This window comes from Dermacentor andersoni, chromosome 6 (genome assembly GCF_023375885.2).
Source record: "Dermacentor andersoni chromosome 6, qqDerAnde1_hic_scaffold, whole genome shotgun sequence".
Lineage (NCBI taxonomy): Eukaryota > Metazoa > Arthropoda > Arachnida > Ixodida > Ixodidae > Dermacentor > Dermacentor andersoni.
In genome coordinates this window covers 112463930-112491717 of record NC_092819.1, presented here as the reverse complement: position 1 = coordinate 112491717, position 27788 = coordinate 112463930, and the positions used below count along the sequence as shown (strand labels likewise).

Here is a 27788-nt window from a genome sequence, read left to right as displayed (position 1 = left end):
CACGCGAGAAGACACACCATTTGTTTGGACAGATGAGCAGGACACAGCTTTCACCATGTTATGGCAGCGCCTGCAGGAATCACCCGTCCTCGCTCACTTTGACGAAGACGATGACACCGAGGTGTTTACCGACGCAAGCACCATCGGTCTTGGCGCTGTACTCGTTCAACACCAGGAAGGCGTTGGGCAAGTGATCGCTTACGCCAGTCGCACCCTTTCACGCGCCGAAACAACTACTCTACCCCCAAGAAAGAGTGTCTAGCGGTTGTGTGGGCCATCATGAAATTTCAGCGTTATCTCTACAGTCGCCCTTTCAAGGTGCTGACAGACCACTATTCCTTGTGTTGGTTAGCCAACTTACGACACCCGTCCGGGCGACGTCAACATGCAGAGGAAGCTTGTCAACTCGCGCGCATACGCATCACGAAGCAGCAGAGTACAGACGCACGACGCTACAACCTTCGACATCGGCAAGTCGAGTACCAGCCAGGTGACCAAGTCTGGGTGTGGACTCCAATCCGTCGCCAGGGGTTGTCTGAGAAGCTGCTTAGTAGATACTTTGGACTCTACAAAGTGATATGCTGCGTTATTGAAGTGAACTATGAGGTCATTCCCGACGGTGCCACGTCGCCTCGGCGTCGACAGCACCACTCAGAGATAATGCATGTTATTCACCTCAAACCATATTTCGCGCATTAAGGCGGCGCCAAACTGATCTCATACGACTTCCACACTTCCACTTTCTTTTAGTAAGCATCATAGTTTAGTAAGCATCGGGTCGATGCTTTCTTTTGGCGGGGGGTAATGCCGCTAGGTGTCATGAGCCAGCGCTGAGAAAGCAGTGACTGGAGTGCGCGCTCGTCAAGGGGCGGGCGCTGAAGAAGTAGAGGCTGAGGATGCTGGCTTGAGTTTTTTGTGTGCCATCTTGTACAACTGCCTGTCTCGCCGACACCGGGTACATCTTCAATTGTCTTTTCGTGACAATATATATATATATATATGACTGCACATCTGTCTTGAGACTGATTTGGCGCCATTGGTAAAAGGTTAACTGTAACTTACCAGGCACTTTGCACAGTGCCAGGTATACAGAAAAGTGCAGCTTGCTGAGGTTTGTTGTCCAGAGCAAAATGCAGCTGTGATTGAAACGAAAGCAGCTGTAAAAGCGCAATCTTCAAACACTGCATAATAACCATAGCTTGTTGGGCTAGTCGGCTTGTAGTCACAACACTTCAGCTTTCTAGATGAGGTGCAAGAAAGCTATCAATTGAATGCTTTATTTAGGATATTTTTTTAAATAGTGACAGTAGAAATAAAAAATAAAAAATCACGAAAGGTTATCCTGTCATTCATTACCAAGCTTCTTGGCCCGGCATTACGAAAGGTGATGGGAAGGCATTATGGGATTTTTCTTTCAGTCCTTACTACAAGTCATACGTGGCTGTAATGAAATGGGGTTAAACAAACTAATGGGTATCATGAGTAATCTTAATGTCTCTTGAAATTATCATAGAAACTGATGCATTTAAGATCTCATTTCAGCAAAGCAGATATTTTCGTAAATGGATAAACAAACCTTGTTTTGGCTCATGATAAAGATTTGCTGATCTTTTCAGGTCAATTATGCCGGAATGTTCTTTTGGCTGAAATTAGGCTTTTGCATTGGCTTCAGCTTACCCACTACAACTTCCTGCTCCCCACCCACACATAGACAACACTTATAGTGAAATAATTTTGGCTTCCCCTTAACCTTTGTTATAGCAAGGTTTCACTAAAAAAAAGAAAGGCTGATCTTCAATTACAGCACTCATTTTCCAGTCATTGTGTCTGTGTGTCTATCTATCCCTGTGTCCTGGGTTTGGACACTGCAGTTTTGTGACTTCATCATCATCATCATCATCAGCCTGGTTACGCCCACTGCAGGGCAAAGGCCTCTCCCATACTTCTCCAACTGCCCCGGTCATGTGCTAATTGTGGCCATGTTGACCCTCCAAACTTCCTAATCTCATCTGCCCACCTAACTTTCTGTCGCCCCCTGCTACGCTTCCCTTCCCTCGGAATCCAGTCCGTAACCCTTAATGACCATCGGTTATCTTCCCTCCTCATTACATGTCCTGCCCATGCCCATTTCTTTTCCTTGATTTCAACTAAGATGTCATTAACGCGCGTTTGTTCCCTCACCCAATCTGCTCTTTTCTTATCCCTTAATGTTACACCTATCATTCTTCTTTCCATAGCCCGTTGCGTCGTCCTCAATTTAAGTAGAACCCTTTTCGTAAGCCTCCAGGTTTCTGCCCCGTACGTGAGTACTGGTAAGACACAGCTGTTATAAACTTTTCTCTTGAGGGATAATGGCAACCTGCTGTTCATGATCTCAGAATACCTGCCAAACGCACCCCAGCCCATTCTTATTCTTCCGATTATTTCACTCTCATGATCCGGATCAGCAGTCACTACCTGTCCTAAGTAGATGTATTCCCTTACCACTTCCAGTGCCTCGCTACCTATCGTAAACTGCTGTTCCCTTCCGAGACTGTTAAACATTACCTTAGTTTTCTGCAGATTAATTTTTAGTCCCACCCTTCTGCTCTGCCTCTCCATGTCAGTGAGCATGCATTGCAGTTGGTCCCCTGAGTTACTAAGCAAGGCAATATCATCAGCGAAGCGCAAGTTACTAAGGTATTCTCCATTTACTCTTATCCCCAATTCTTCCCAATCCAGGTCTCTGAATACCTCCTGTAAACATGCTGTGAATAGCATTGGAGAGATCGTATCTCCCTGCCTGACGCCTTTCTTTATAGGGATTTTGTTGCTTTCTTTATGGAGGACTACAGTGGCTGTGGAGCCGCTATAGATATCTTTCAGTATTTTTACGTACGGCTCGTCTACACCCTGATTCCGCAATGCCTCCATGACTGCTGAGGTTTCGACTGAATCAAACGCTTTCTCATAATCAATGAAAGCTACATATAATGGTTGGTTATATTCCGCACATTTCTCTATCACCTGATTGATAGTGTGAATATGATCTATTGTTGAGTAGCCTTTACGGAATCCTGCCTGGTCCTTTGGTTGACGGAAGTCTAAGGTGTTCCTGATTCTATTTGCAATTGCCTTAGTAAATACTTTCTAGGCAACGGACAGTAAGCTGATCGGTCTATAATTTTTCAAGTCTTTGGCGTCCCCTTTCTTATGGATTAGGATTATGTTAGCGTTCTTCCAAGATTCCGGTACGCTCGAGGTCATGAGGCATTGTGTATACAGGGTGGCCAGTTTTTCTAGAACAATCTGCCCACCGTCCTTCAACAAATCTGCTGTTACCTGATCCTCCCCAGCTGCCGTCCCCCTTTGCATAGCTCCCAAGGATTTCCTTACATCTTCCGGCGTTACTTGTGGGATTTCGAATTCCTCTAGATTATTCTCTCTTCCATTATCATCGTGGGTTCCACTCGTACTGTATAGATCTCTATAGAACTCCTCAGCCACCTGAACTATCTCATCCATATTAGTAATGATATTGCCGGCTTTGTCTCTTAACGCATACATCTGATTCTTGCCAATTCCTAGTTTCTTCTTCTCTGCTTTTAGGCTTCCTCCGTTCCTGAGAGCTTGTTCAATTCTATCCATATTATACTTCCTTATGTCAGCTGTCTTACGCTTGTTGATTAACTTCGAAAGTTCTGCCAGTTCTATTCTGGCTGTAGGGTTAGAGGCTTTCATACATTGGCGTTTCTTGATCAGATCTTTCGTCTCCTGCGACAGCTTACTGGTATCCTGTCTAACAGAGTTACCGCCGACTTCTATTGCACACTCCTTAATGATGCCCACAAGATTGTCGTTCATTGCTTCAACACTAAGGTCCTCTTCCTGAGTTAAAGCCGAATACCTGTTCTGTAGCTTGATCTGGAATTCCTCTATTTTCCCTCTTACCGCTAACTCATTGATCGGCTTCTTATGTACCAGTTTCTTCCGTTCCCTCCTCAAGTCTAGGCTAATTCGAGTTCTTACCATCCTGTGGTCACTGCAGCGCACCTTACGGAGCACGTCCACATCTTGTATGATGCCAGGGTTAGCGCAGAGTATGAGGTCTATTTAATTTCTAGTCTCGCCGTTTGGGCTCCTCCACGTTCACTTTCGGCTATCCCGCTTGCGGAAGAAGGTATTCATTATCCGCATATTATTCTGTTCCGCAAACTCTACTAATAACTCTCCCCTGCCATTCCTAGTGCTTATGCCGTATTCCCCCACTGCCTTGTCTCCAGCCTGCTTCTTGCCTACTTTGGCATTGAGATCGCCCATCAGTATAGTGTATTTTGTTTTCACTCTACCCATCGCCGATTCCACATCTTCATAGAAGCTTTCGACTTCCTGGTCATCATGACTGGATGTAGGGGCGTAGACCTGTAGTACCTCTTATTAAGTTTCAGAACAAGACATGCCACCCTCTCGTTAATGCTATAGAGTTCCTGTATGTTACCAGCTATACTCTTATTAATCAGGAATCCGACTCCTAGTTCTCGTCTCTCCGCTAAGCCCCGGTAGCACAGGACGTGCCCGCTTCTGAGCACTGTATATGCTTCTTTTGGCCTCCTAACTTCACTGAGCCCTATTATATCCCATTTACTGCCCTCTAATTCTTCCAATAGCACTGCTAGACTCGCCTCACTAGATAACGTTCTAGCGTTAAACGTTGCCAGGTTCATATTCCGATGGCGGCCTGTCCGGTGACAGGGATTCTTAGCACCCTCTGCAGCGTCGCAGGTCTGACCGCCGCCGTGGTCAGTTGCTTCGCAGCTGCTGGGGACTGAGGGCCGGGGTTTGATTGTTGTGTTCATATAGGAGGTTGTGGCCAAGTACTGCACCAGGGTGGCCAATCCTGCTCTGGTGAGGGAGTGCGTTACCGGTTCTGGTCACCGGGATCAGGCCACACTCCAGGCCTGTTTATGCAATTTTATCAACTCGCGGATTTTTTTTTTTTTAAACCCGGTGGAAAATTGCGCGGCACCGGGATTCGAACCACAGACCTCTTGCACGCGAGGCGGGTGTTCTACCTCTACGCCACCGCTGCACCCTTATTGTGACTTGCAATAATATAAATATAATTGCTGTTAGTAGCGTGTCGACTCTAAGCCCAGGTGTGTTAACTAATACTTTTCAAAGGCCCACCTGACTGCTTGAGCTTATAATGCAAGGCAACTGCAGTGTGTAAAGATACTGTGCTGGTGTCTAACATTGGAGACAACTCTGCCAGCACACATACCATGTACAAGCTGTGCTTGCACACTGTATTGATAAAGAAAAGGATTTGCATTTACCTAATGCCATGAACTTGACAATGCAGTGTTGTTCAAAATACTGCCTGCGTCTGTGCCCATTTATATGCAGCACTATATTGGCCACGGGAATGCCATCAACGAGCTCAAATTTCATCCCCATGATGTCAACCTTCTGCTGTCTGTCAGTAAAGGTGAGACCCCTTTGTGACTTATGACTAGAGGCTGGGCATTTCACAAGATTAATATTTAGAAACTGCTGCGATATGACTTGGCCTATAAATTTAGGTGCATAGATGTGCTTATTTCATCAGTTCGATAGATCTCATGCATGGCGTAAACTTGGTGTGAATTTCAAGGGAATTTTTTTGGAATCTTGAGAATGCACCCAGTTCTAGCTCTCACTTCAGGGAACCAGCTTTTAACAAAGCTGTTTTAGCCTTGCAAATAGCACAGTGTTTTCCAATTCACTTCTACGGGTAACCACAAAATGATTGCCATGCACTGAATTTACCTGACATGGTTTGTGTTAAAAGAGAAGTATCTCACTGCACACATACCATTTCTAGCTTGCTTTTTATAACAAAGAAATGCCTGCATAGTCTTGAACAATCATAAAAGACTTTTGCTTTTCTCAAAGCAACACTGTTATTTTGAAGCTGCTGTGTCCATTTAAGTCTTTTTGTGGGGAACACATAAGAACATAGTATTGTAGACAAGTCAGCACCACTGCCATAGCACTATTTTGAAGTTAAGCATTTAATGTGTTGCAAGAACAAAAAAATAAACTTCCATTTAGGTAATTTTGCTTTGCTAAGCTCCTTACACCATGTGGTGTCATTGTGTAGTAGCGCAGAGCAACAAACAAGCTCAAGCCACCTTCAGGCCTCTATTGACTGTCATAGCTTCTTTAGAGACATTGAGCTTGTTTTCCAAATTTGCAACAAGTAAACGTTTGAGGAGCTCAGACTGCCTATATGGGGATGGTTTATTTATTTATTGTACAGTTAAATCTTGATGTAACTAACTTCAATATAGCGCAATTCTCAATATAACAAGGCATTTAACTTTTCATAACCTCTTGTCCATAGAACGCCACGTATTTAGAAACTCATCATAATGAAGTAAATAAACGCACACATGCTACCTGAAGGCATAAATGTTGTCTTCACATGGTACACGTAATGCGAAAACGAGGGTTCATAGCCCACCTGCGGCCAGTTGTTTTTTCATGCCCTTTCATTTCCATTTATTCGTCATTTCTTTTATTCAACTAGAAAAGTAATTTCCCCTCTGTTGTCCTTGATGTCTTGGTTTGTTGGCTTCTTACGATATGATTGATAACAATCGAGCCTCTCGGTTCCCTTTCTTCTTACTCATTACATAACAAGGGTCTGGAATCCGGCAACATTGATGCCTTCAGGTAGCATGTGTGGATATGTTGACCAGTTGCCTTCACCCAAAAAGATCACGTACTCGTGATGCTTGCACCAGAAAGGATGTTCCACATCTGTCGCGAAGGCTTGTGAGTGGTGGTGCTGGATAACACTCCCACGGTTAGTTCTAGTAGTAAAACAGGGGGAGGGGGGGTAAGCTGGCGTGCATCTCAGCCGTGGCTTTGCACGGCTGTAAGCACGGCCGAGTGCATACGCAGCCGCGCACCCTGCTTTAGAAGTAATCTGCTGCGTATGCAAAGAGTGGGCATGCCAATACGGCGGGGCACCATGTAAGCCGTCTTACCGCGCATTTAGAATTCGAGGTTGCGTAACCTCGAATCTTGGTGACCTCTTGGAGCGAAAGGCAGACGAAGCATTCGCTACCCACTGCAGGCGCTTTTCCTGATAGCATCGGTCCAGTGTGGGCGATGCTATCAGCCACCGGGGCGAAGTTCACATGAAAGCATGGCTGGCTTTACTTAAACCGTACTGCCGAGAAGATATCATCAACATGTACGTCATGAAGCCGTATCATTTGTCACCGACTCCCAAATTTATCAAAATGGACTGTTTTCTCATTCAAATGAGCTTTTTTCGATTGCCTAATAATTCAGAAAATTCTGCGGCCCATTTTCATGTAAGAAAAATCGATCGGCGACCGTACTTATTTGCCTAAAAGGTAGAATTTCAATAGAACGAAATTTCAATATTGTGTGTCAATATTGGTCTCTATTAGGTGACCCCATTTCACAGTCTAAGAAACGTTATAGCCCAGCGCAGAATGCCCCTGCATGTATAGGAAGTTTCTCAAATGTTATCGGTGGTTCTATCCGCTGTCTTGTCACTGAACCTTGTGTAATCTGATTGCTTGTATGCATGATATGAATTGGGTAGAACTTTCTGGAAGACACGTGGCACCAGTGATTATTCTGAAACCTTTGATGACTTATGTATAAAAGCCGATGCGCTTGCCCTGCACATCAGATTTCGCCGATCACCAACTGTGTTCACAACTGTCGTTGTGCTTAAAGTGTAACTTGCTTTCGTGGGCACAGGTTCACCCAAATAAAAAGCTAGTTTCTGCATTCACAGTTTTGCTACTGTGTTCTTTACCATCACTACTACATGACAATATAACAAAGGAATTTGCTGATTTCACTGATTTTGTTATATCAAGGTTTAGCTGTATCATCAGTTTATACATATTTTATAGTGTGCTGGGGCATGCATGGCAAAAGAAAACAAGAATAAAAGCACAATACTGTATAAATTATACATTTCAAGTAAAAATATTTGAGAAATATGTATTCATAGAGGAGCTGCAGGCCTGAAAGGACATTTTGAAAAGAAACAGGGTCAGCTATAGTATTTGCTGTGGCAGCAGACAATTTATTCCAGTTTCTTGTGGTTCTGGGAACAAACGATTGTGAGCCTGCAGTGGTTTTAAAATATGGCTCATTGACTTTGTGGGCATGATCAAATTTGTGGAAGTAAAATAGGGTTGGAAGTCTAAAAAAAACTAATGAAGAGCAGGTTTATAGAAACACACCTTGTGACAAAGACAGATGTCTAACTGTCATGCAACCTTTTTGCCATTCCTTCCAGACCACACTTTACGACTGTGGAATGTCAAGACAGACCAGTGCATCGCCGTGTTCGGCGGAGTCGAGGGACACCGGGACGAAGTCCTGAGTGCGGTATGTGAATCTACTTTTCTTTTTTTTGTCTTTAGGCTTGCCTTCAGAGTTTCTTTATCTGCCGATCTGTGCATCAAGTTCCACAAGGTCTGTACTGTTTTAGAATAACATTCTCACATGAATCTTTTTAAATCAGTGTGTCTACCAACTGGGAAAGCCGGGAATTCTCGGGGATTTTGAATAGTCTTGAAATACTCGGGGAAAACTCAGGGAAGTTGTGCTTCTATCAGGGAAAATTAGCTGTGATGTTATTGAAAGGGAACAAAAGTCACGCTAATGCTGAACAGAGAGGAATCATAACGAATTGTCTTTGACGCCCTGTCGTCAGCTGGAGGAGTTTCCAGTACAGTCAACGACCAATTTTCCGGACGCCCGATTTTTCGGCCATGCTCGGTAATGTGGACAGCTTCGCGGCACCACCACGTACCCCATAGAGCCAAAGTGTAAGAATGTCTGAAATTTAGTGCACAACAACACTTTGCCATCCGATATTCAGGACTTTTTGCCAAGACTGCAGTTCCAAAACAGCAATAATCAGAGCCACCACCGCTGCCATTTTAATTATCTCGCCACTTCGAACCGGCACTGTTGCATGCAAGTCTGCTGGTAGCAGTAGCCACCACTGCGGCAACACTAGGCCTAGCTGCTTCGACATTCCGTGCCGTGTTTTTCATTGAAATAATTTGCCACTGTCAGCAATGACGTCGACTCTGCCTTTGTAATCCTCATGATTTGATTCAAAGCTCGGGATGCACGGCGCGTTGAATACCGGTTCCCGAAAGTTAGCTTCGCCTCAATACGGCAATATTACGCGGTGAAGCATATGCAAAATATGGCAGTGAAGCTTAGCAAGCGCAAGAAGGGACAATTGTCACGGGACACAGTATGTATTCCTTGATTATACACGCGTCCACCCGCCATCTCCTGTCACAGTACGAGCACTGATATGACTAATAAGTATTCCGGCAGGCCTCTTCGAATGTGCGTCTGGTGATTTGAGCCCTTAACGGCAGTAAAAGACATGCATTCATTTTTTTCTAACTGCCTGAATTTTCGGACATTAAAACGACGCAAATAGACTTCACCACGAAGACCCTCTAGTGTGTGCTGCTGAAAATGGAGCTCATATGGAGCCCCTCCTCCAGCTTAGGCTTGTGACTTCCTTTCTTTTCCTGGATTTTGTGTACCTTTTCCTTTCGGTGCAGACCCTGACTAGCCAGATTTAATTCTTATAGCCAGTAATGCGGCATGGGAACATTGTAGTAAGCAGTTTATTTTACCATAGAACATGCACACAAGTTCACAGTGCCAGGGCTGCTCATGGGTGCGTCTGGGTACCTAAAACCAGATGTACCCATGTAGCATCTGGGTAATGCTACAAGTGGATTTGAGTGCACTTCTTTCTGTCTAATTAAAATGTTTGTCAGTCTGTCCCCTTTGCTTTTTACGTCAATTTTTGCAAATAAGTCATACAATGCATCTAAACAGGCAGATATTGATGTTGCATTGACAGATTATTGAGGTGTGCATTGTTCAAAAATACACACTCCACAGCCTTCACAGTTTGCCTGCACACCATCCCTAACAAGCCCCCAATTTCTTCTAAATATAAGCTACATGAATTATCTACATCTCCCAGGACAGTGTGAAAATATGCCTAATAACGTTTTTGTCTGCTTCTAATTCCAATGACAGCTTAGCTGTAAAAATTTTTGTCGTCAACAGCTCAGTCAGCATCTTCAGATTCCATTATCCATACTAAGATGGCCCATAGGCATAAAGGGTGATTAAAGAAGGCATGTTTTGAATACGGTTGTTTGCAGGACTTCGACCTGTTGGGCCAGAAAATCATGTCCTGTGGCATGGACCATTCCCTGAAGCTCTGGAAGCTGGACACGGAACAATTCCACAAGGCCATCCGGGAATCTCACGTCTACTGCCCCTCCAAGTCACAAAGGTTGCTTTTCTTTTTTTTTTAAATTTCTGCTTTCCTATTATTTGTCTACATTGCATAATCCTTTCCATCTTCCTCATTCTTTTTTTTTTTACAGTTGTGTCATTCCTTGCCTACGTTGCATCAGACTGTCTCAACAGTAATGTGCATATTCATTTCAGTAGCAGAAAAAGAATGTGCTTTTGACATGGACTTGCCACTGTTGCTCAGTGCCTATAGCATCCTGCTTCCAAGCATGAGGTCATGGGTTCGATTTCCAGCTATGTCAGCCACGTTCCAGTGCAAGCGAGATACAAAAGTGTTAGTGTGCTGCCCGTTGGGTATACAGTCGATCCCGTATATATCGAACTCGAAGGGGATCGCGAAATAGTTTGATATATCAATAATTCGAAATAGAAAATATGCATGTCAAAAGCTTCTCTAACAACTCCACACATCTCAAGGCAGTTTCCAGATGTCGTGACTAACGAGAACTTACCGATGTGTGCCTCCAAGGTGCGTAAAAAAACAAAGACACAGCGCAATGACCAGAGCACTTTATTTCGGAAGAAAGAAATCTGTGACCTTTGCTTGCTTTTACTTCTGCACCATCAAGTTCATTAAGCTGTCCTCAAGCTTATTGACAGTGTCCAAATGAGAAAGGCCAGCTCCTTCCATTGTGCCACAACAGCGGCGAATGATGCTGAAAGCTGATGCAAGTTCAGCTGCAGTGCATTGTGGTTGGTCCTCTTTGTCGGAACCTTCGCCGCTGCTCGAGTCTGCGTCCCCGTCACCCATGATGTCAGCCAATATCTCCACATCAGCACGATCCGCTACAGCTTGCACGCTATCGTCAGCGCTGATGAAATCCCGTGCTGTAATGCCGCCTAGGAGGGCACCTGGGAATGCCGAGAGCTCGCGAAATTCGCTGCCCAGGCATCCAGCGTCATCGTCTTCACTGTCTAGACATCCGTCGTCTGCAGCTACCACAAAGCCTGCTTTGCGGAAGCAGTTCACAATTGTGCTTTTCTTCACATCATTCCGAGCACCAGCCAGCATTTAAATGGCTCCGAGGAGGTCCACCTTGAGTTCAATTCCTAATCGAAGGTTGATTAGGAAGGAGCCTCTGCACCAGTCGTCGTCTGTACCCAACCTTAAATGCTTTAACAATTCCTTGGTCGAGAGGCTGAAGTTTTGCCGTTCTGCTTGGCGGCAGAAACTTGAGGGTGATCTGCTTTAATGGGCAGACGACATGACGGGCCGAACAATTGTCAAGAAGAAGACAAACTTTGTGGCCAGACTTCTCCAGTTCGGCATCCCACACCTGTAGCCACTCAACGAAAAAATCGCGTGTCATCCAAGTTTTCTTATTGGACGCATATCGAACCGGGAGGCCTTTCGCATTCTTAAAGCAGTGTGGCGACCTGCTCTTTCCGATAACAAGTGGCTGTAGTTTGCATGTCCCATCCATATTTGCTGCAAGCAAAATCGATACGCGCACTTTGCTGTTCTTTCCACCATGGCATGCAGTGCCCTTCAGATGCAGAGTCTTGTTTGGCAGCATTTGCCAAAACAGTGCCGTCTCATCTACGTTGAATATTTGCGACGGCGAAAAGCTGTTGCAAATATTTGGCCACTCTTCGGACAACCACTTCTCTATGTGACTTGTGCTAGTTGCCTCGCTTTCGCCCGAAAGGGTCTTTCCAACAATGCTGTAGCGACTCTTAAATCGCTGCTGCCAACCAGTGCCACCAGTGAAGCTTTCTTCTCCGAAGGCCACAGAAAACCATTTGGCCTTCTCTGTGAGCATTGGGTCGTCAACAGGTATGTTCTTGGCATGTGTCTCCAAAAACCAGGCGTGCAATGCCTTCTCGATCTTGTCAAAGGTTGGGATGCGCACACGACACGCTCCAGGGCAACTGGACTGCACTGCCTTCAGCTTAACATCGGATTTGTTCTTGAGGATTGTACTCAGGGTGTTGTGAGGAATTCGGAACGCCGCGGCGACCGACGACTTTTTCTCGCCAGCCTCCATCCAACGAATGATGGCTGCCTTTGTAGAAAAATCCAAATTCTTGCATTTTTTCGCGGCCATGGCTCCGGAACACGTGCCAAAAGCGGAAAGAAAAACGCACTGCACCACATGAGTCTCAAGACTTGACGTTGGCCTCGTGAATAAAAGGAACAAAGCGAATCGAAAGATGCACCGCTCCGCGTCTCCGCACTACCACAAGCCCAAGCTGCACTGACCTCATTTGTCTCGCTGCGCCAGCAGTGTCAGCCAACCAAAACACAGGAAACAGGCGCCTGCAGTCAGCGTGGTTTCGCCCTCCCGCTTCCCTTTCACACCCAATCGCACTCCAAGTGCTCCTCGTCACGTGCCTTTTACCCACACGCCCCTTTTTCAGAGTGTAAGACGGCGTGCATGAGATCGCGGGAACATCGCGAGAGCTTCGAGAGGAGGAGCGCACTTGCGGGGTGGGATGCGATGGGAGAAACGCCCTTGCAGGGGTGGGGTATGGTGAGAGAAGCACACTTGCCGGGGCGCAGCTCAGCAAGGAGTTTGATACATCGATATGCCGGTGCACGGGAGTTCTATATACGCGAACACTAGCGCTATAGTTTTGCATGGGATTCCCAATGGGATTTTTCAACTGTTCGATATAGGCAATAATTCGATATATCCGGGATCGACTGTACATTTGAGATTCCCAACACCTTCCACAATGACATCCCTCATGGCTGAATGTGCAGCGTTTGAACCATTGTACATTATAATTTGATTGAATTTTATATTGGTGCATGGCTAGGTTCTTCCTTAAGAAAAATAAATGTTTGCGACATCTTTCAGCTTGGAAATTTGCAGAACATTTAGAAGTCAATGTAGACATAACTGAAGCTCATGGACCCTCATAATCCAGCAAGAAATATGTATAGTAGAATCTTAGTGATCACACCTGATAGGAATTCCGGGGTGATACGAATTTTTCAAAAGTCCAGCTACAAGTCAGTTAGCTTATAATATGCTAAACATTTTGACATTGTGAACCACTACTCGCTCTCTGACAGATGATACAAACCATCAAGCCCCCAAGCGATCACGAGTGGAGCTGGTGTGAGGTCCCAGTGCCCCAGTAGCTCCAGACACTGGTGCTTGTCGGGCCAGCAGAGCAACCGCGCCGATGCACTGGTCTCATTCCTATTGCCATGGCGACCTATGTTACTCCGCCTCGACTCCACCTCCGTGCGTCCCCTGCTCCCAAAGAAAAAGCTTTCCCCTTTGTGCAATATCTGGAACTTGTTGGAAGTTTTCAAACGCCTTGCAACTTTATCAGAAGCTGGCCATTGCACATGACCCAGTCTTGCTGCATCAGCAAGATCAGCGGCATTCACTTCCATGGGTAGCCTTATCTCTGTATTACACGCCTTCTATCGTCTTCCACGCCCAATGACAATTTGAAACATTAATACCTTTGTGCCCGTCAAATCGCACTGTATGAAGTAGATTTGCCGCCGCAAAGAAACGTAAACAGGTTTCCTTGTGCAAATCACGTCCTTATCACAATCAGGCAGCAGCTAGGACGTAGCAACGGAAGAAACTCGAGATAACCAGGCAGATCTTGAAATGGCAGCCTCGGAAGATGCGAAATGCACAGCTCGCTCCTGCCAAAATTTTTATGAAACAAGCGCACCAGCTATTCAAATTCGTGTCCGCCAGTAGCAGTGCTTCCTGCACTCCATGTGATTGCAGTGACGAATTACGACACTAGTTCCCCTCTTTGCACTCGCTTCTGTTGCTTTTATTTATGCATGGAGAAATACAGCTATTTCTGATGTCATGTTCACAGCGAAAAGGTTTTGAACATGACAACCTGACAACATGACAACCGTGACAATAACAACATGGACATCTTATGTTCCTAGTGAACGTCAGTGTGTATCAGAACGTCTGAAATTTCGGACGCAAGAACTCTTCGCCGTCCAATTTTCCAGACGTTTTGCCGTGACCGCAGGTCTGAAACGCCATTAGTCAAAGCCACCACCGCTGCCATTTTGATTACCTCGCCACCTCGAACCGGCACTCTCGCACGCAGAACCACTGGCAGCAGTAGCCACCACTGTGGCAATGCTAGGCCTAGCTGCTTCGACATTCGCTATAAAGCTTCTTGCCATTGGGTGCCGTGTTTTTTATTGAAAGAATTCGCTGCTGTCAACAGTGGCACGTACTCCGCCTTTGTGGTCCTCGCAATTGGCTTAGAAGCTTGAAAAGCATGTAGCATTGCATAATGCCGGTTCCCGAAAGTCAGCTTCGCCTCTGTACAGAATTTTACTTAGTGAAGCATAGGTAAAAGTATTGCAGTGAAGCATAACAAACGTGGGAAGGGGCTATGCCAAGGGACACAGTATGTATTCCTTAATTATACACCCATGCACTCGGTATTTCCTGTCACAGTACGAGCACTGATATGCCTTATACGTGTATCGACAGGCCTTCAGAGCGTTTTCAAATGTGCCTGTGGCGGTTTGAGCCCTTAAGGGCAGTGAATGACATGCATTTTCTTTCCAACTGGGCAATTTTTCGGACGCTTTTGCGGCCCCTAGGGCGTTTGAAAAATCGTACGTGGACTGTGCAACTGACCAAGAAGATGCTTCAAATGGTCGGTGAGGCGAACGAGTGGGGGAAGGAGGACAAGAACGGAAAGAACCTACGAACTGAGGAATGAACAGGAAAGGAAGCGTGCTGCCGCCATTTTGAAGGAGCTTGACCTCAAAAAACAAAGTGTTGGCTGATGTCGAGATGCAGGTGTCTCTCATCCAAACCAAAATAAACTCTTTAAAGCAGGGAAACACAACACTGAGGCGATGTGCACGGGATGAGAGTATGCCAGGACAGTTGAGGTTGACTTACGAGCTGTTTAGAGAGAATCTCAATTGTGACAATGTTCGGGCCTCATACCACTGAGCTTGCTATCAGTTGATAGAAATAGCTCATATTCGAAAATATTTGCTTCTGTATACATCTCCTTTTTATTCGTGTTAGGGAATGTCCGACTCAATATGCTTACTAGAGAGTGACAGCATCTGGCGATATGGTTTCAGCCCATCTTGACATAAAACATAGTTCTGAATCACTCAGGGAATTTTGCAAAGGCACTCAGGGAAAACCTGGAAAACTCAGGGAATTTGGAAATTTCAGCTTGGTAGACACCCTGTTAACACTTTCCTGCCTGCTGGAAAAGCAGCTGTTTTTGCGTAGTCTTATAAATGCTATTTTTTCCTGTCACAGAGCATGCGCGATACTAAAGTGTCAAATTGAAGAGGAATAAATTCTGTTTTCGACTGTACTATTGCCAAACAACGTTTTATTAAAAAGAATTAAAAAAACATCCAGAAAAATATATTGTAGAAAAGAAAAGGTACAAAAGAACGTCAGTGTTGCGTCGCACAGGAAATAAAACCTTAATAAAGTTCCGAATATACATTTTCAACAACATGTACCTGTGCAATATTTCAGCAAATATCATCTTTCTATGTCAAAATTTTCTTAAGATATGAAACAAAACGTTAGCCCTAGTGACTAGCCCAAGTGCAATGCCAAGGTCAACTCTTGGCCGTCTTATTGCATTAAACGACTTTCTATGCGCCCGACGGCAAAGGGTCCCAATCGAAGGTTGTTACCACCCTACCAATGAGAATCGTGACCTTTAGAACAAGCAGGATATCGATGCACAGCTGCTTTGAAATGGTTTGGCGAGTAAAGTGAAACTTCTTTTGGAAATCGGACAAACCAAAGTTGTCTTTCGCATCACTTCTGCTTCCAAAGTCGAAAAACTCGTGTTGCATTATAATTGGTAAAAATGCAACATTTCGGTGTATGAATGGCGTGCAGCGCTGACACCATCTTGGAAACTGTGAATGCTCATCACGCCAACCAGGCCCCTGTTTCGGAGGCATTTACATATCTGTGCACAGCAGAAAATGAAAACCAAAAACCAAAACTGGCTAAATAGTTCCTAAATAACCCAATGGCGCCAGCTTCCGAGAGCGCTCAGAAGGTGGTAATATACGAATTTGCAGTCATCGTTAGCTGGCTATCAAAGAGACTAGGTGCAGACAGGAAAGTGTTAACTTTCATTATCAGAGCTTTTTCACTCGAGCGTTCCTTGTGGCACTGACAGAAGTCCAGTTATGTTTTGATGCTGCAAGGATGGTTCTGTCTGCTGCGGTTTGCTGTTGTATGCATACATTGCTTCTTTCTGCAGTGTAGCTAGAGAGCCGTTCGGCCGCAGGCAGTGCACTTCCCGGTAGCGAAGGCTTTTTTAACGTGAACTGAGGCATCCACGAGAACGCTTTCTTTCTGTTTTTGTTTTAAGCATGGCTTGCTTGTGTAGTAGGACAGGTTCAATTTACTAGACTAGCTTCAGTTGTAAAACTCTCTGCCCTCGCGCTTACGGCCGCTGTCGCCACTTCAGTGACAGCCCCCAGATGCCAGCACGGTTCTATTGAACTTTACTGCAGACGCCTCGCCACAGCCTTGAGCTCGGGCGGACGGGCAGCTTGCGCGCGTTTCACGCTCGCTGGCGTTCCCCCTTGTCCGAATTAGTGATACCATGAGAAAGCGGTATCCACCTACAGCAATAAGATTGATCAGGCCAGTTGCTTCATACTGAAAGAAGGGTAAACTGCACGAAAGGAAGAAATGTATAGAGCGAAGCGCAGAAGCTGCGTTTCTAAATGTCGTGTGTTTCTTTCTGTCAGCTTGACATTTCGCGCAGTTTAGGCTTAGGAGCCTGAAGATCTGGCCAAAGTGCGTGATTGTAGGAGAATCTTCATCCCCACCGAAGCTTCTCACCACACCAAAGAAGTGCTACAAAGAGAAAGATGAGGTCAGTCTTTGAACACACAAGCCAAAAAAAAAAAAAAAGTCATCGGCTCTTCCACTACGTGAAGATGGTGAACTAGGGAAGCTGAAATGTGTGGCCCCTGTGTTTATCACTGGGTTAATCCTGAGGGTTAACTAAAGTATTGGTCAATTATGAGGTTGCACACACAATCAGCTGCGACGGACAGAATGATGTCGCTGACGGTATGCCTGCAGTCCGCCGTTGTCGCTTGCATTCGATGTCTCGAGTTTGCTCGGCGGTGTGGTTAGCAGCCTTCGTCCGCCATTTGCCGATTGTGATTCGTCGAAATTAAATTTCTGCAAAATTAAATCTGTTCATTACGTAAGACAATGAGTGGCTCACACCCCCTTAAGCAATGGCTTGTACCCCCATAAAGACGGCCTCCCCATTACGACGACAGAAGAGAAGTGAAATTCTACACTAATGATGAACGGCAACGGAGCCAGCTGTGGAAGACGATGACAACAAGGAACGTGGGATCAGTGGCACGAGCGCATGCCGTGGATTTTGCAGAGAGTTCCCGGTCGGCACGAGGAATCGCTCTATTCCATGCCGAGCGAAGTGTCGCATTGCTGGGAGCACAGAAAAAGTGGCGCGCCGAACTGTCGACATCGTTCCGATAGCCGCCTATGCAGCCAGGTACGCAGCACGTTGGCATCGTCTGCTGATATTCTTAACAAAGTCGGCGAAGGATACTGTTTCGCGGATGACGTGCTTGCTGAAATTTGCTGTGAACAACAAACCACAGAATACACCAATGCTGCGCCGCCTGCTTAGTCTGGCCCGCCCACGTAGCCAGCTAGTGAGGAAGTGAAGCTGGGCACAACTGCAGTGCTATGAAGGCGCGGGCGGGTGGCGGTTGCGGGCAACGGCGCCGAGTTTGAAAACTGAAGGTAAGTTTGAAAACAGGTTTTGATTAGGTGTGTGTAAATACCGAATAGTAGATTTCGAATTGAATAACAAAAGCAAAGCTGAATATTGAATCAATACCAAATATCATGACATGTCTCACAAAATTTAATGCTTACAAATTTTGGGCAAGAAAATATGGGGCTGCGGGAGTCTTCTAGCATTGCATAACAAGAGTGCAGCAAGCTATCAATAACTTAGGTGCATAGAAATCAAGATATACAGTACAGTCTGCTCTTATTAAAGGGAACACCAAATTAATATGCCAGTGCTGGTTACAGCTGTATTCTATATATGAAGGTCTGGAAACATTTTCCTTATCAAAAGAATTTCTGTGGATATAACCAAGTACTTTTTTCCTCTGAAACTGATGAATTAGTGACATTCTGTCATACTGAATACCAATGAGGCTCTCAGTTTAACACTAGACCTGTGTTTTGTGGTAATAATTTACCTATTGCATACACAGTATTGCGTTCGAGTTTTTCTCCAAAATACAGGAGCGCTGTCCCAACTTGATGGCGGGTGGGTTATCGTAAGGCCAGTCCGCGCAGCAGACAAAAGGACTACGCATCACGTGACTTGATCGCCACTCCACACGTAGCTGGCACCGACGGCAAAGAGCAGGTGCCATCCACACCATTCCATTGTCAGGTTCAGAGTGATTTGGTACCTGTCAGAGATTATGAAATTTGGAAGGTCATGGAAAGCTCACACTACGCTCCTCCACCTCCCCCCCTCAATTTTCGTTCATCCCCTCTCCGCGCAAATGCATGTGAGCAGAGCAGGTCATGACACTTCCGCGCCTGCTGCTGTGTAAATTGAAAGCTAGTATTGTGTTCGGTTGCTCGAAGCTACAAGAAGAGACCAACGTGTGTCTAAGAACGGTGTCAGGAACGTGAGGCCGCCATAAGGTGTGTCGCGAAGATGATGGCCGTGAACAGTAGTGTTGCCATCTCTTGCACTCGCTTTCTTTTGTAGGGCGGTTTGTCAGCTTTCTAAGTGTTGGGCAGCTGCTGCAAATAAATCTGCGTTGTTTTGGCACCAAACTGTCACTTTAGTTTCAGACGCCCGTTGAAGCAATGACGCTTAGGCCTAATGGCCTAGGCAGTGTGGCCACGACGAAAGGGTAACGGGCCGCAAGCCTGCCGCAGAATGCTTGCTGCTCTTCAGTGATCAGTCCAGAGATGGCGCGTTGGAGTCAGATTGACCGTTGTTAAAGCGGCGCAAGCTTCATCGCCACATATCCAACACAACCTGCGTACGTGCTTTTGCACTTTACAAAATACATGCTGCTTTTGCTGCCATTCCTTCTGTCCGCTTCGTATTACCATTTGAAATGATCCATTTGACCTAAACGAAACCTTGTACCGACAGAGGCGGCCTCAGCTGGCCCGATGCTGTTCCGCGAATTGTGACGATTGGGTGCTGTGTGTGCGATTCCTGCATCGGGCCGATGTCGAGGAGTGTTCACAGCAACAAAGTTCGCTGCTGCGTCAGCTGCGACGGCCCATCCCCAGTGCTCGTAGCGCTCTTTTTGCACCAAAAATGAAGTGAACTGCTTGCTTGGGGGCATCGAGTACGAGGGGCTTTGCAGAGCACGTGACATGTGGCACTGCATGGGTTCTACGCTGAATATATTGAATATTTGAAAAATGTGACAGAAGATACTCGATAACTTAATTATTTAGACATTGACTATTCGATTCTACTTGATGATATTCGAGTATTCGCACACACCTGCAAGAAATCATTCGTTATGCCATCACAGCTGCTCTCTGTGGCTGTACGTCTTTCTGGTGTCACCAAAAACATGCAACTGCTTTGTTGCATGGGTTGGCCGGTTGCTTGGCAGACCCCTTGGTCCGTCCGCTAACGCTTTGCAAAGCCCCAAACCATGCTGGATAGCAAAATGCTTCACATGACATTGATTTGCACAGTGTGTGGTATCTGCATAATTTTTGTTTCTCAGTCATCAAACCCTTCTTCTCATCAGATTTTCTCCTCAGACTGCATGTACTTGTCAGACTTACGCTCCCCTGTCTTTCTTCTTATTCCAGGCCATTTCCTACAGTCCGGCAACACTATCCCGACTTCACCACTCGTGACATTCATCGAAACTACGTCGACTGCGTCCGCTGGCTGGGGAACTTTGTCCTGTCCAAGGTATGGATGTTGTCAGCAGTAGCGGCAGCATGAGCTTCATTACTGTTGTTGTCGCATACGAACTTCACTAAGGTTCGAATATGTATGCATTTGGAGTAGCTGTGATAACAAGGTGAGCACAAAATAAAAACTCAATATGGCCACCCATGATGCAGGGTGTCCCAGCTATTATGCACTAAGTCTTAAAAAAAGCAAAGCCTTCTATACGGATGAAATCAACTGAATGTTGTTATCAGCAACTTGAAGAAGCATCCGGTATTCTTTGTTATTTATAATTACATAGTTTGTAATGATGAAAACTAATTTTAGACTTATTACACTTACAGTGGCGGTCAACAGTCAATGCTAGTTTAAAACACATTGAAAAACATTAACTTAAATTGTTTGCGAGCGTTGTTCCCAGCATGACCACCTTTCCCGCACTTAAAAAAAAGCTCACGAAATAATAAAAAGTGTCTACCCCACGGCCCCACTTGGAGGCAGCAGCAGCTGCTCTCAAGTGTGATGCAAAGGAACTAAATGCTCCTCGATGCCTCATAAGTTGCATTGCTTGACAGGGTGTTTATCTTGGTATGGCTACAAAATTCCTGGTAACGGTGAGTCTGAGTGCATGGCCATTTTTAACAGCAGTAACCAGACTGCCAAAGTCAAGTTATCAAAAATCACAGTGTAAGCTGTTGATCTGTCATAAACTTATAAATTTGTCAAATGTATGAGTGAAACAGTTCACTGAATTAGTTCACTGAATGTTTTGAGATCTTCAGTGTACGAGCAGGAAAGCTGATGGGCTTTTTTAAAGATTTTCCGGCGCTTCTTTCCAATGTGCAAAGAGCATTGTAAGAGACAGCACACTTCTAACAAATGAAATTGATGTTTCCAATTGTGTTTTGAAACATAGTGTCTTCATATTTGTTGTGACTATTATAATCAACCCTTTAAGTGCCGTGGACGAGCCTTACTCAGTTGCAATATTTTTTTGCAATAAGTGCCATCGATGAGTCTGTCTTGTCCACATTTTTGGGCACTCTTTCGACGTGCCAGCAACGGGCAGGGCTGGCAGGATCCTATTTCGCTGCTAGGTGGTCTACAGATTCAGATTCTGTTTGTCTATGTTCGCCCAGCAGAAATATTAAAAATGCCGGCTTCCAGTCACATGTTCAGTTCAGTTCAGTTGTTTATTTTTCACCACACACACACACACAATAGAAGTACACAAGGTGAAAAAATGGTGACCGGAAAAAAAGCTGCATTATAGCAACTTGACGGAGCTCCGGCCACCATGAACAAGCAACAAACAGGTGCAAACACTGCCTCACAAAAAAAGAAATGTGGTAATATGCACAGCAGTTAGGAGGGTAGCAAACTGGACTCAGTGTGGTTAAGCTCCCTGCCTTTCCTTCTTCCCTTCCCTTCTCTCTCACACTACAATATGCAAAACAAGATGCAGTGAAACCTCGTTAAACCGTAGTTGGCCGGAACTCGGAAAAAGTACGTGCTAAACAGTAGTACGAAATAGCATGTGATCGCCCACTTATGTGTCAAAAACGGAACACGGAGTGCGATGAAAGGGATAAAAGACATGCAGTATTTATTCACTTCGCGCTACAAAAATGTTAATTTCGTTTGATGCCGCGGCGGTCTAACAGCTACGACCGTGGCCTCAAACTTACTGAAGCTGCGAGCCAGCTTTTCAGCCAGCCCCCTCTTCTTGGCAAACACTCGCATGGCAGATTCCTCGTTGGCATTGTATATTTGCCGTGCTCGGTCATGGTAGCGTTGCAGAAGTCGCGGGCGCCTATTTCATTGCGGGGTGCTGTTCTCGTCGCGACGATTGCATTCATGAGGCTAACGTAACGTGCAGCTTCTGCCACTGTCAGTCCTGAATCGCCCGTGCTGTTGCTTCCCATGTCCTCCTCATCACTGTCGCTAGGTGACACTTCGGCAACAGCAGAGGCAACGATGGCGAAAAGTTGAACCTCGTAGCCAGCATCTCTTCGCGGTTGCAGCAGCGCTGCCAAGCAACTTCTTCACATTTCAAATGCCAGACACCGTAGTCAACAGTAGACCCATGTCGCGTGCCAGCACCGACTTCTTCGTGTCACGTTCGATAGCACGAACAATGTCTAATTTTTCTTCTATGCTGAGCACCCGACGTCCTTTTTTTAGCCGAGCTTCGACAATAATGCAAGTCCTTGCTTGCATGACGCCACAACATTCTCTGGCACGGCACCGAAATGATGTTGATGTTGATGTGACTTCACGCACAAACACACAAGGCGCATGAATGCCGTTGTGATCTCTGAGGCTTGTTGTTCTGCCGTGCCGCCCGATGGAGATGACGTACTACCGCGTTTGGGCGACAAAAAGTGGAAACACTAGGTGTTAACTGATATGTACGCAGTAAGCCGGTACGGTTTGTGCGGATACAAAACACATTATGTTCAATGGCCGCTGAGTCGGGGATTTGACTTTACTACTTCTAAAACGGAGCTACTGTTTAGTGGGTATGGTTTAACGAGTTTTTACTTTATCTTGGAAGGCAGATCCCAGAAACTGGGATAGCATGAATACTAAAATGTCATGCTGAAAAGAAAATATAAACACCATATTTTCACTGATTGGAAAACAAACTAAAGTGGGCATCATAAAAGCAGATAAAAACAGTGTGATAACACAGCAGTCTATTGTTTGTCGCAGCTAAAATAAATTTCATTTAAATATACAAGTATGCAGGAAATGTAAAAAGCAATCAGATCATAAATTCAAGACATCGTTCATAGGTATACAGTTAAAAAAAAGAAGCACAGGCAACTTGTATACGTTCGAAAATGAATGACATTGATAGGAGTATGGCGAGACCTTTTTTTTTGTAACGTAACTAATTCCAAAAATGCCGCTAGATTACCTTGTGCTGAATTTTTATAATTCCGGGTTAGCTTATGGTAATATAGTTGAAATGCTCTGACTATCCTATTTTTCCTTTAAGTAGTTTGCATTATAGGGAAAATCTATTGCCCGTACTGCCTATTTTTGCAAAACCATAAGGTTGTTTAAATTATTTACTGTTGTGTTTCCCCACATTATCCCGCAATAACTGAGTTGAGAATGGAATAGAGAATTGTATAAAATTTGTTTAATTTTAAAAGGCAGAAAGTACCGATGCCTGCTTATAATTCCAACAGATTTCCAACCTTTAGAGCAGATTGAGTCAACATGATCGTTTCAGGACATATGTTCCGTAAATACTACCACTAGCATTCTCACCGACCTTTCAAGCTACCGTATATAGGCCCAGAACAATTGTGTTTGGTACGGTTATGGGTGTATTTCAAGTCTGATATAAGACACACTTTGTTTTGGATTCATTTAGCAGAAGGCTATTCCTTTCAGACCAATTCTTTAGTTCATGACAGAGTACACCTTGTTGTTTTGTTATGTTAATTAAATGCTTCCGATGAACAAACACTCCAATCGTCGGCATAAATGACAAAGTTGCATTTGGTATTTATGTTAACAAATCATTTATGTAATAAGAGAAGAGAATGGGGCCAAGGATGCTACTGTGTGGCACTCCTGTAGTAACTAGTCTAACGTTAGATGTGCATTCATTAATGTCAATAAAGTACTTACATTATTCTAAGTACGATTGGATAAGTTCAAGTATACTTCCTCGAAACCCGTATTGTTCTAATTTAAAGAGCAGTAGAGTGTGATTAACGCGATCGGATGGCTTTGCTAAAGTCTAGGTATACTGTATTCCCAAAGTCATCATTCTTTCTTTGATGTTATTTAAGATTGTCTCCTTTTGTACCATTAATGCAGATTGTGTGGAATGATTTTTTCTAAAACTGGGCTGGCAGTCTGTAATTAAATTAAATTCGTGTGAAAAACGGTCCATTTTAATGTTAATTACTTTTTTGAGACATTTTGAGAATATGGGTAGCATCGATAACGGGCTGTAGTTGCTAACCATATCCTTGTCCCCTCCTTTGTGAATCACCGTTACTCTCGCTACTTGCATGTTTTTAGGAAATACACTAGTTGATAGAACCAAATTATAGATATGGCTTAGTACAGGCACAATAAGGTCTAATACGTGCTTTATCGGTGTGATTTCAAGGCCATCGCATCTTTGTTGTGACTGTTTTTAAGTCCGCTGAAGATTGAGACAACCTCCAATACATAGGTTGGTGTTGGAAACAGCGTCTGCACAGCACATGTTTATTTATTTATTCAAAAATACCCCCAAAGGCCCTCATTACGAGCGTATTACGTGAGGTGTTACGTTGCCGACTGCATCACTGCTTGTACGTTTGTTTCCGTCTCCCGCCAGCTCTACAAAGTAATCATTCATTTGATCTGCTAGTTCTTTTCCTTTCAAAACTATGCCATCAACAACAGCGGTTTGCACTTGTGTAGCATTTGTTTTCCTGTTTAAAATGTCGTTTAATTTCCACACCATTTACTTCTGCGGAGACAGTCATTATCAAAGATGCGAAGGAAATAATCTTTGTTTGCTGTACTTTCTCTTTGTTTATTTTATTTCTGAAAGTCTTGTACTGATTCCAATCACTTTGATCCCACGTTCGAAGAAATAATTGGTAAAGCTTGTTCTTTTTTCGAATGCGCCAAAGAACACCTTTACTAATCCATGGTTCGTGCGATTTATTGCTTGGCCAAAAGTTCTTCATTGGGAATGAGTGAAAATACTGCGTCTTAAAGATCTTCATAAATTCTTCATATGACAGATTAGCGTCCTGATGAGTAAAAATGCTTGACCAGTCTACGATCTGAATCTTCTCTCTAAATGTTTCCAGTGTGTCTTCAGATATAAGGGATTTGTGGTTTCACAATACTTGTTAAACTAGAGATAGGAGCGTCTGTTTATGAATGTAAATATCGACGTGTGATCGCTGATATCACAGCTTAAAATACCAGATATGCTGTGGTCCATGAAGATATTCATGATAAACATGTCAAGCAATGATGGCGTTGTAGCAGTGACACGTGTTAGCAAGGTAATTACATTGTGAAACTCATTGTGCTGAAATGTTCCCGAGAATTCTGTTGTAGGCGCAGATTGATTCAAAATATCGATGTTAAAATATCTGCCAATAACTAAAGTGTATCCCATTTCATTTGTGTAGGAAAGAACACCATCAAAGAAATCCAGAAATGCACGCACGCGTCCTGCAGGGGGAAGATAAATGACTCCAAAACTTTTTCGCGTTACCAAATGCACAATACTTTATAATCATCTGTTACTAAAACATTCCATCATTTCAAAGCCAGACATTGCCGTCAGAATAGAAACAGTGCCCCCTTTACTTTCTGTGCGGTTCAAGAAGAAATGTGTAAATCCATCTGGTACATAAAATTCAGAGTCGTTTTGGACCATGTTTTAGTAAACATTAGTATATCAAATTTAAGTTTGCAGGAAGCGAGTAGTGTAGAGAAATCATCTCGAAATCATCTAGTGTAGTAGTTTAAGCCATTGTGTAATATTTGTGTTGCCACTGAATTTGCCAATATCTTGGGGAAGAACGTAGTCACTAGCCATTACAAAAGATCAACATATGGTTGCACATGCCTTTTTTCATGTGCGTATGATGCAGTGTCCGTAAAGCAGATTTTGTCAACGTCACTTGTGGCTGATGCGTATTATCTGCGATTTCTCGGTTCGTCGGGCAAAAATGATGCCGTTCTTGACCCAGACAAACTTCCACTCATGTTCGCGTTTGCACGCACTAGCCATCCCAAGAAGCTTTTTTATTGCAGGGCAGAGATGCTCATTTATGCAGATCGGGTCATGACACTGAGAGCTGAGCAAATAGTTCTTTAGCCTCTTCTTACATGCTTTTTCAAGAAATTGGTCCCGTTTTTCATAGCGCTGAAACTGAACAACAATATTCGTTTTGGCATCTTTCGTTAGTACTCGGTGACACACGTCCACATCCCTGTGCAATACAGCTTCACCAATGGCCTCGCCTATTTTTCGAAGTATATCTGCAAGGTTCTTGTTCGGTTCCGGCGGGATGCCTTTGATTTCTACTTTGTTCCTCATGTATTGCTCAGGCTTCAGTAGCTCATCCTGGCTTGTAGTAAAATCTTTCTGTAATGTGAAAACCTTGTGCCGAGGCTCTTCGTTTTCTTTTTTCAACGCTTAGTTTTCTCTGGCTGTGCCTTCAAGGCGGCCGTTTGCTTCATCAAGACATTTGCTCATGAGATCCATGCTCTTCTTTTATTTCATCTATTTGAGTACAAACGCTTCTCTCAAGGAATCCTTGAAAAGCCTTATCTCGGCCTTCAGTTCATCTTTCAGTTCTAGTATTAGTTTCGCTACTTCCTTACTCATTTCAAGAATCAAAAGTAAAACGTCAAACAACAGACACTGGGCAGTAGTGACAGCGATACAGATAAGGTATCAATTGAAATCTTCTGAAATGTTTGCGTAGCACTAACCTGCAATGCACGGAAAATGATGCCTAGGCCAGTGTTCGCAGCACTGTCACTGCCGCCAGTAGCTTTATACATGCTGAAGGTGACCACGTGGGTAGACACCGGTCGCGCGCTAGCGTTCCCGTCAGTAGTACAATGACGAATCCGTATGCGCAGTGCTTCCCGTCGTTGTCAGTTTTGCGTCGCCGTCGGATACACGTGCCTGGTCCAGATCTGGCCCCTGCAGTGCACAGAAAATGATGCTTAGGGCAGTGTTCGCAGCGCTGTCACTGCTGTCAGTCTGCTGTTGTGCATTTCACGAAAACACGACTTTCATTTAATTGAGCCATCAAGCTTTCAAAATGGTTTAATTCGGCACGGAAGCATTGACAGTGATGGCAGTCTTTTCAGTGCTATAGACGCATCCAGTGACTCTGATGTCGCCGACTATGAAGATAGTTTTGATACGGTGCGGCATCGAACGAATTTGGATGGATGAAACCTTGCGCCAGTGCCTCTTCGTTTTACATTTGTTTATTTTCAGACAAATGTTCTGAATTTACTACCCCATCTCATATACAATAGAACCTCGTTCATACATTGTGGGAAACAAATGCGAGAAAGGATGTACTAACTGGGTAAGCATACAATCCCAAGTCACGAAACAATTTGGCAGACTCAACTGTAGTTGACACCTGTGCAATTCTCGAAGTGTTGTGCGAGTAGTAGCAGCATGAGACGCTGAAGCGCACCGAGTTCATGGGGCCCGAGCAGCTCGAGATGCGCATTAGCTGTCATTCTTGCGGCTTCCAGAAGCTTATGTTTTACATTCCCGGCCTGGGTCACCAGCTTGTTCGAGCGGGTTATTTTAGTGGTAAGTTTGACGTGCCCACTCTGTGAAAATCATTGCAGGCCAAGATGCTTACGGATGTCAAGCTTGTGGGGCCCAAACGACCAGAGATGCACATTGTTGTTTTTCTATTGCGTAGCGTTTTAAGACGGCGACGGAAAACCTATGCAAAATCGAGCTG

At 44.6% G+C, this 27788-nt stretch overlaps 1 protein-coding gene across 1 annotated transcript in view; it reads left to right on the top strand.

Moving 5' to 3' along the window:
* The window catches only part of LOC126522282 (polycomb protein eed-like), a 99921-nt gene that overhangs the window by 58310 nt on the left and 13823 nt on the right, over window positions 1-27788 (top strand). The window contains exons 6-9 of the mRNA XM_050171003.3: window positions 5386-5467; window positions 8315-8406; window positions 10230-10363; window positions 20214-20319. Of these exons, the coding sequence (XP_050026960.1) occupies window positions 5386-5467; window positions 8315-8406; window positions 10230-10363; window positions 20214-20319 (414 nt within the window). The remainder of the gene's footprint in view (window positions 1-5385; window positions 5468-8314; window positions 8407-10229; window positions 10364-20213; window positions 20320-27788) is intronic.